The sequence below is a fragment of the Chelon labrosus genome (assembly GCF_963514085.1).
Source record: "Chelon labrosus genome assembly, chromosome: 22".
In the NCBI taxonomy this organism is placed as follows: domain Eukaryota; kingdom Metazoa; phylum Chordata; class Actinopteri; order Mugiliformes; family Mugilidae; genus Chelon; species Chelon labrosus.
Window position 1 is genome coordinate 11437218 of NC_140355.1, and position 9773 is coordinate 11446990.

Below are 9773 nucleotides of genomic sequence, written 5' to 3' on the forward strand. Positions count from 1 at the left end.
CTTATAATGTAAAATATTGCTAAATATAATTTCTGTAATTATAAGACAGTAATTATGTAACTTATTTAAAGTGTTAAAAGCCTTGAGCCGTTATCATCCACAACACTGCTGCCATCTAATTTGTGTTTGGTAACTAATTGTTTCTTTATTGAAGGTTGTATTTGATTCTGTCTTAATTTTTTACATGTTGCACTGATTGCACTGTGCTTGTATTTGGACAGAGTAATGCACTAATTCTTACTCAGTATGATTTCAGAAATGCTTTTAAAGATTCACGTTATAAAGCTGCTCAGTCTGTGGAGATTGTTGAGTCATTACTGACTAATGACTGTCATTATTCTGAGGTAAAGAAAGAAATATGATGGATCTTTAGGCAAACATTTCACCAAAGTGTTTGAATAGATATTTGATTATCGAGTATATAGATAACCAAATCAAGTACTGTGCATTAAGATCCCAATCTTGATGTTAAATAAATGTATGTTAATTCATTATCTAATGAGGATGATCCAATGAGCCACTATGACCCACTAATGAAATTATATGAAAGCCCCTGCATATGCAGGATTAGTGCAATTCCAGGCAGCTTACAGTTAGTGGTGCATGTTCCATCACCCAACAATTGTGTTTTTTTAACGTAGATGGAGCTAACACGACAGCTCCACACACTGACCTGTGTGTGATGGAGCAACTTTTCTGCTGGAGTTGCAAGAAAATGTTACTATAGCCTATTAAAGACAAGGAAGGTAATTATTATACAACTGAAACTGTTCAGATCTCTTGGCGGAAAGTTCAAAACATGTCTGCAATTATCACTCCATCTCGTAAAGTCCTAAAATGCAATCGTCAACCTTTGAAACTATCAGACTGATCATCCAGTGTGTAAGATTTAGGGATATCACCAGAGGAGGATTAAGGTTGTCATGGGCCCCTAGGCTACTCTTTGTGTGGGTGCCCCCCCTTACTCATCATGCTTTACCAGAAAATTTTATTTATTCCCATAAATGGCCCACATACAAATACTAAGGTGAACTGGCATACACAAACATGGAGACAACCAATATTTATTTAAGTTGTTGCCACAAAATGACCACATGAGAAATTCAACAAACAAAACACAAATACGAACAAGCAGAGGGCCCAGTGCATACAAGTAGCTCTTTAAATCATGCTAAAATGTATATATATATTACCGTCTGGCCTGTGCCACCACAGCCACAAAACAGTTCAGATAGAACACACTCTTCACATTCACTGTCAAATAGTTTTTTAAGTTCTGAATCTATACGCCCAGCACAGCGCGTAACATACGCGACCATAGCCTGTCTGTGACTCTCTGACCCTTCATGTTCAGCTAGGCGAGCGGTAGCATTTTTCCAGTCACAATAGCCTGCTGTCAGCGCAGACTGATCACTGTCCCCAAATAATTTACATGCAAAACAAAACACATTCCCTTTTGAAGGGGAGCAGAGCAACCATTGCCATCTTTTGGTGTTTATGTTGTCTTTCTGAGTTAGTGATGTTTGCATCTTTGTTTTGACAATTTTCAGGGCCCACTTTAACCCAGTATGCCCTCATATTGTCATCAATTTTGTCCCAACATCCAGGATCCGAGCTGTAGGTCGGAGGATTTGCGGGCTCTTGTCTCCTCTCCTCTGCCGCAACAGGTGAGGAGGGGGCGGGCATTTCCTCCACATCTGCCGGCGGCCGGGGCGGGACTGACCCACAATTGAGTTAACCCGAGGCTGGGTTCAAATGCCTGATCTTGTCCCTCTGCTGACTCAGATGGCTGTGGTGGTGAAGCCTCTGCATCGTCGCGGTCACGGATGTCAATGGGGACTCGTTCACCATACATAACGTTAGAGCTGTAAAATAGGACCAGCCTTATAAACCAACCTGTGTAATATGCGTGACATAAAATTCCCTGAAATCCTACCGAGGAGATGAGCTAGCTGCAGCTACGGCTAAGGATCCCGCTGCCTCTATTACGTTATGTGTTTCATCCTCCGCGACTGCATCTGTTTGACTTGACGAAGGCTTGAAATATCCCGTTAATTTAGGATTTTTTTTTAAAAAAGCTCTTCGTCGCGCTGTTCTTTTAAACGCTGCTGTTTTCTGTTGGAGGCCCCACTTTCATACCTTCTCTCTGTCATTTTGCTGTCATGCTGTCAAAAGACGTCAATCAAAAGTGATGTGACCAACCTATGTGACCAACCTAACGGATTGGATAGATCTGACATGTGGATCACATCTATCCAATCAATTGTTTATTTGTTTTATGGGCCAATAGAGGTCATTTTTGTCGTGTCTATTTAGGAAAATTTAAAATATTGTGGCCAATCCGGGGCCCCTGCACACGTGGAGCCCCTAGGCTGCAGCCTAGGCCAGCCTGTGCATTAATCCGCGCCAGGATACCACAGAAATCCAATGTAGTATTCACAATTCTGTTATACTGTAGTATATAATCACCATTTACTATGAATGATGTTTTTGTTGGCTTAGAAGGAATCCTTCATATCTATTCACATTTCCATAAAGAAAAGGTCAACGTCCATGGCCTTCTGCATTTTTACACTGAAGTTATGGCTACTGTAGGTTCCCCTGGACTTTTGGAAAGGGAGCGTTGAAGGAGGCATATTCGGCTGGTGCAGTCATTAGCTAGATATAAAAATGGGCAAGAAAGCGGAGTGAGGGTGAAGCTAGCACCTTGAAACGGCATCCACCTGTTGCTTAAAGTGACCACCCCTTTAATTATGCATGATTTCAACCCTTGATGTATTTTAAATGGGCAAGTTATCTTAATTTTCAGTTGTCATGGATAGGTGAATTTCTATACTACCCAAAATATTTTTTAGCGTACTGTTAACTTGCTTATTTCTGCTATAAAGTTGGACATTTTAACATAGAGGTCTATGGGGATTGGCATTTTGGAAGCAGCCTCAAGTGGTCACTTGAGGAGCTACATCTCATGTTGGGTTTAATTTTTAGATTCAGTTCAGGTTGCCACTTGGCAATCTAAACTCAATTTTAAGTATTCAAATGTTCACAACATGCCCAACCCTCTGGGGAAGTATTTTAAAAATGTCATATGTCAATACTTTAAAGCACTTTGTCTTCAAACAATGATCCACTGTCAAACTAGGTTGCACATTACAATTCAGTCTTTTGTTTGCAGTTTTCAAAGAATTCAGAATATGTCTGGTCTCTTCATTACTCATCACAGTAGATAAAGATGGCTGACAGATAGCTTTCTCGGATTCTAGCTGAATGAGCTAGGACAGAAACAAAAATGTCTTTTCGTACTTGTGATACAAGATACAAATGATCCGATCTTTGATTCTTTCTTCACTCTTAGTCGTGACGTGGATCAGCAGATTCACTGCCAGACAAATGATCCGGACAGCTATAAAGTAATTTGCAGCTGGTAAAGATATAAGCTGGGATAAAAGAAATAAAAAATTTGCAGGTCCAAGGAAGAAATCACAAATCATTCGACAGCGGTCGGTGTACATTAACCACAGAGGTGGTGATAAGACTAAGATAATAACCGTGTTTTGATGGGAGTGACTCGCAAGCCTTGACGGTAAATTGAAAAGGGATTATGGGTGTTGTCGTTCAACTTTTACTATCTTAAGTAGACACAGGTTAAGAAGTAAACTTAATGGCAGGTTCTACCAGTGAATTAAAGTGGGATAAAGCAGGAAACTGAGTCATTCACAACTCTTCTTCCCTGAGATGTTTTTATTCATTAACACTTAAAACAACACACAATAAGGTGCATAGATTTAAGAAGTGACAGCACTTGTGGACTTTGAGCACACAATTCAAGGAAATAGCTTAAATACAATGAGGTAGCACACAGTAATTACGAGGGATTTTAAATTGTCTTGTCCTTCATTGGTTATATATTACATGTAACCAGGCAATGAAATTTAGTATTCATATCAAAACGTACAAGCTACTGATAATTTTATCGAGTCTTTGTGAACAAGGGACACCAATTAAATAATAAATTTTCCACTATCATAAACTGAATGAGTGTGCTATTCTCAGGTAAAGACACGCATGAGTCAACCTGCAGCTCTATTCATGAACTGTACTTATTTACATAACCAATCTGAATACACTGTAGTCATAAAAACCACTGTAAAGAAAAGAATGAAAACTTACAGTTATCTCAAGATCTACATGCACAAACAGGGTCAGAACAATGGGTAACATACAAATGGGTGAATATTTGTAGACTATTTTAACATGATTCCAGTGTAATAAGTGTTAATATGTTACAGTATGTTGTAATGGTTTACTTCAACTTTCCAAGTACCAGGAAAGGTTCGCAGAAAAGTCAAAAGCAAATGGTATTCTCTGTCCTGCATGGTTTGGTGCAACCATACCAAAATACATACTGTAGTAATGATATAGAGTAGAAAGGTTAGCATCCTATGTGAGGGTGGTGATGACTACTAGCTGGTTTGTTTTGTCCACAAATTATATTCATAAATAATCCTGTCACTGAAATGTGAATTTCAGCATCTTAGAGCTGTTGAAGTCCGCAGATTTTTTCTATGCGAAATAGCCATGGCAGAAAACAGCCACACACAGGAGGATGATGGCGTTGGCATTGACCACGTTCCTCCAGAGAGGCACCTCTGTGGTATCTGTGAGCTTCTTCTGCATCTCTGCTTGTTCTTCTGGAGTCAGCTTGGCTGCCTTTTTAGTCTCCAGTCCGCAGAAGCACATCAGTGCCTTCTTGCAGAAGCCAGGTTCCTCCTCAGGTTCTGTAACAGAATGGACACAGTCTATGAAGAAAATCTGTGTAGACGTCTGAATGTCTCTTTACTCTATATACTTCGTATGTCAGCTCATTACCATCTATGTCCATTTTGTCTGAATCTTGGTTATCAGTCCAATCATCCTGTTCCAGGTCCACCCTTTCCTCTGTACGGTTTCTCAGGCTCCAGCACAGTCGATACAACTAATGAAACAACACAACACATGGGTTGAAATGAATTATTTGCAGTCATGTTAAAAAGTTTGAGTACCATAGGGCAAGGTACACAAGTAACTACAACCATGGAAGCAATCACACAGGGTTTTGGCAATGCTACAACATGTAGTCTCAGAACCAATAAATACTCTCACAATCTTTGTTGTAGCACCCTGCAACCAAAGACTCTTGTCAGAAGGCGATTAGGGTTTAAAGTGAAGCTAATCAATTCCTAAAATGCACGTAAAGGCTATAAAAAGGTCTTAATGGGCTTTTTGAATTGTCGTTAGGAAATGGCAGTTAAGGTTAACTGTGGAAATCAACACAACTTTCAAATAAAGCAGTGCACTGTTAATCAAATGGACTAATGAATTCAACTTCAAAGCAAATTCTACATGGGAATAACATGCAGTTTTCAAGAGACTAAACTATAAAAAAGTTTGGCCTCTACGGGACGTCCAAACTTCTTCACTTAAATAAATGACAAATAATTAATGAAATAAAAAAGTGACAGTCCATTAACTTGCTGCTTGCTGCAGGGGTTATATTAACTTCTTTCAATTTCAATTTCACATTTCCACTCCTAAACTGCCTAAACATTTGCATGCAGTTGTGTAACATATGTATAGGTGTGTCTTCCACTCAGTGGACAAATGCATGATTTATCTAGCCTTATCCCTCAGCTCAGTCACGTACATGCTTGTCGTCAATGGGTTTGGTCGCGAGAGAGATTGCCAGTATGATGATGCAGGAGACGGCAAACAGGATGATGGAGAAGTAGAGGTAGTGAACTCCACATATGATAGTGGGACAGTTACTGGGGTGAACACAGCTGCCTGTCCCATAAGCGAACTCAGCAATCATCCTGGACAGTCCGATAACCAGTCCAATTAGGAGACCATAAAATGCACCCTGAGGAAAGAAAGACATAGGAAAAACATCAGTTTAGACAGAAACGCTTATATTAATGCTTGCAGTGGGAATAAAGGTTATATTTAAATGAATAGTTCAACAGTTTGGAATACAGTACATGTTCCTTGCTGAAAGTGAGAACAAATCAACACCACAAAAATCTAAAGCACTGAATTAAAGAGGGAACTCACAGTCTCATTGACACGTTTGCAAAACATCGCAAGCATGAAGACAGCTGCAATGGGTGGAGTGAGGTAGCTGGTGATGGACTGGATGTAGTCAAAGAGCTGACCACTCTGGGCTGACTGCACCACAGGGATCCATGCAATGCTCACACCAATCAGGGCCAAAATAAATACTCTATAGACAATTGAAACACACACAGAACCGGTCAAGAATTTGAACAATAATCATGTCAGACACAACCACAAATGTTTTGTTTTTTTTACCTGCCAGCAATCATGAGTTCCTTCTCACTGGCTCTGCTGCGGATCTTAGTGTAGATGTCCATGGTGAAGAGAGTACTGGCACTGTTGAAGATGGATGTGAGGGAGCTCATCAGAGAGGCCAACATCACAGCGAGCATAAGACCTCGCAAACCTAAAATAAAAGAATAACAGATTAATAAGAGGAAAGGAAGAAAACGTAAAGGAAGGGGTTATAAACTGTATTCACAGATCACGAGACAAAGGCCTTAAGTCACCTACCATTCGGCATGAGATCCACCACCAGTTTGGGATAAGCGATGTTGGTGCAGCCCACACTGGCACCACAGTATTCTTGACATAACGCTGGCTCCACACATGCCACCATATCTAGAATAAAATTTACACAATTAGCAGTGTGTTAAAGGAAAATGTAATCATGCATTGTTTTTGTAGAAAGAAGACAAACTACAAAAAATCTTTAACTGCTAATCCTTTTTTTTTTTTTTTTTATCAACACAGGTCAGAAGTAATTCTAAAGCTACAACACACTCACCGGCATAGAGGATCCTGCTGATCATCCCAGGGAAAACCATGAGGAACATTGGCAAAAGTTTCAGGTAGCCACACAGGATACATCCTGCTTTTACGTGAGATAGGTTCTTGGCAGAGAGGCAACGCTGCACAATGACCTACAGTTGGGAAAAGGACCATGCAGTGGAGGTAAGCGACTAAAGACATTTACTCAGGTACAATAGTACAGTACCTTAAGCACTTGTGCCTCATTTATAATCACTAAAACAGATCCCTCAATATGAGTATGCTTAAGCTATAGGGAAGGTGGAAAGATTTGGATACCAGAAGCTCTCTTGTTTCTGTCATAATCCCAGTAGTATTGACAAACCACATCTCGTCTTTGGTAGAATGTCTAGTTAGGCAAACTTAGTGAGCTGAACATAAACTGCTAAGTCAACTGGCTACTTGTGGAACAATCCTGTTGTAGATGTCTCTCAACTCTCTGTCTCTCAAGTTGCTAGTTCGACTCCCAGTTTTACCCATGATATCCCTGGCTGCAATTGAACCCTGAATCATCAGCCACTTGTCCCCAGAGGCTAGAGGCTGGCATATACACCTGCAATGGCTCTACGCAGAGCTTGCACTGTAGTGTGATATACTGGTGTAGATATTTATTTCTGTTCGCCAGCGTATCTGCATCATTTTGTAATTATGCCGCTAGTTATGCCGCATAAACATTTACACTGTACTTAACACTGTACTTCACGCATTTTTGGTTGGACTGAACAGTCTGTCTGAGCAGTGTGAATTTTCTGTGCTTGTCCGGCCACTGATAAATGTGAACTAAGAAATGCATTTCGGACCAATCACAGCTGTTGTAGCACGTGTTTCCCCAATGTGTAGTCACATTTTTGGGATGGTGGACTTCAGGCTATGGCACAGGGTCCACAGCTCACTACTGCACCAGTTGTAGTAGTGAGGTGCGACCATAAATCTAGTTGAAGTCATCAGACGATAGTGATGAGGTTAAGTGGTTCTTGAATTGCCTTACTTGTAAACTCTTCTTCACTACATTTCAATATTTTTGAAAGATTTTAATCAAGAAAACATGGAGCATGCAGGTAGATTAGGTGGATGGAAAATTATCATGAAGGATTTCACACTACTCTCTCAACATTTGAACTGGTGTCCTGCTCTGCACCGAGATTCAGTCTCAGTCCCTACATTACGTTAAGGTTTCACTAAAAGCAGGCCTATCTAACTACAGCAGGCGATCGCAGACCGCCTGAGCGAGCCTGGCAAAAACAGATGAGATAAAGACGCATAAGTGTGTGTACAAATGTGTGGGAATCAACTGAATGAGTTTTATGATTATGGATTGTTGCCGTGGTTAGTAAAAGCTGCCACTCAGTCTGAATGAAGTATCAGTAGTAGTCTCACAAATACTCTACAGCACTGCCCTTTTGCTTTACTGACCTGATCAGTGCACCAGTACCAGGTGGCCTGAATGGTGAGTCCAAAGATCAGGCCAGGCCATGGAAGGTCTCCTGTAACTGGATCCCTAAAAAGGTGGAAGGAGTCTGGCCGAGGTTCGTAGCACTCGGCACTGATGTTAGCCGTGGCATTGGGGATAGATGTCATATAGAGATTCTGGAAACTTTCATAGCCACCCACTTCATTGAAAGCTGAGGATGTGAGGACATGATGTATAACATTACAAACATGAACTACCATGTTAGCTCACAAAAAAAGCGAAAAGATAAAAATGAAAATATTACCAAAGCCCATGAGAATGAACGATCCAACAACCATGATGATGGTCTGCAAAGTGTCTGTGTAGATCACTGCAGCCAAACCACCTGAAATGCAATATGTGATGTTACCAATGAGCAAAGGTTTAACTCAAAACCTGAACATTTTGTCCCCTACAACTTACATCAAACTTAATGGAGAGTATAAAATCATGTTGTCATGGTGGTGTGTAAAAACTCTTTATGTAAAAGACATCCAGGTGTGGATGCATTATCATAGATCATCAACAGAAGGCCAGCTCATGCTTATCTTAGTCCAGGGGTAATTAAGCACAATAACACAGATAAACTAGATATGAGGAAAGAGAGGAGTTATGTATGTGTACGTCTCCTCAAATGGCCTTGAAGAGACTTTACCCCCAGGCATGGTGTTATTCATGTAGATAAGAGTTCTGGCTTTAGTTTACGAGCAGGATCTCTGTGAGTTCAGTCAAAATGGAAGTTAATTCATCCTGTGGACAGACCTGTGACGGTGTACAGTGCAGTAATCATAAGCAGCAAGATAACAGCAAGGTAGATGTTCAACCCAAGAGCCTGGTTGATGAAAATGGCGCCGGAAAACATGTCTGCCTGATTGGAGAGGAACACAAAGCATCACTTTAATAAATAACACCTAATGAATGTAGGAATAGAAATATTTAACCCAGTGTTTCATTGACTTACTGAAATCTTGGTGAAGACATACAGGAAGAGGGAGAGCACAGAGAGATAGATGCGAATACGCTGTCCTCCAAACCGCTTCTTCAGGTACTCAGGCATGGTGACCACCTAGACACACCCACAACTTTTAGTTTTCTTTTTATTTTAGTTTCTATTTTTATTCCTCAAACAATAAATTAAAACAATAATTATGAATGGATTTTTAGAATAAAATATGTATTTAGAGTTTCTAAGCCAACATGTGACTTGTGTGGTTTGTTTACCCCAGCTTTAATGTAGATGGGCACAAAGAGCCATCCAAGAATGACGACCACAACGAGAGCCTAAAACACACAAACGGACAAGACAGAAACACAGAATAAATAACCAGTGCCATATTTGCTCCAATAAAGATCCTCTGCACTCTCATAGTTTTCTATTGACTGACCACTCACCAGTCAGAGATAACCGATAATGTAGCAT

At 40.3% G+C, this 9773-nt stretch overlaps 1 protein-coding gene across 1 annotated transcript; it reads right to left on the reverse strand.

The window, feature by feature from the left end:
* Positions 1–4402: 4402 nt before the first annotated feature.
* LOC311507337 (sodium/glucose cotransporter 1-like) lies at positions 4403–9483 on the reverse strand. Its single transcript, XM_084571641.1, has 11 exons — positions 9315–9483; positions 9116–9221; positions 8619–8699; positions 8317–8525; positions 6881–7016; positions 6607–6714; positions 6349–6499; positions 6091–6259; positions 5684–5899; positions 4870–4975; positions 4403–4778 (listed from the first exon to the last, which is right to left on the reverse strand). The coding sequence occupies exons 1-11, from the start codon at positions 9408–9410 to the stop codon at positions 4564–4566; spliced, it is 1593 nt and encodes a 530-aa protein (XP_084427767.1). The 5' UTR covers positions 9411–9483; the 3' UTR covers positions 4403–4563.
* Positions 9484–9773: the final 290 nt, after the last annotated feature.

What these genes read in the sequence shown, in the direction of transcription:
- LOC311507337 (XM_084571641.1), bottom strand. Translation starts at nt 9,410, where the DNA reads ATGCCTGAGTACCTGAAGAAGCGGTTTGGAGGACAGCGTATTCGCATC. An exon ending in ATGTCTTCACCAAGATTTCA is followed by an intron (nt 9,222 to 9,314) that starts GTAAGTCAATGA and finishes CTCTCCAATCAG; the next exon opens with GCAGACATGTTTTCCGGCGC. An exon ending in TGCACTGTACACCGTCACAG is followed by an intron (nt 8,700 to 9,115) that starts GTCTGTCCACAG and finishes ATTGCATTTCAG; the next exon opens with GTGGTTTGGCTGCAGTGATC.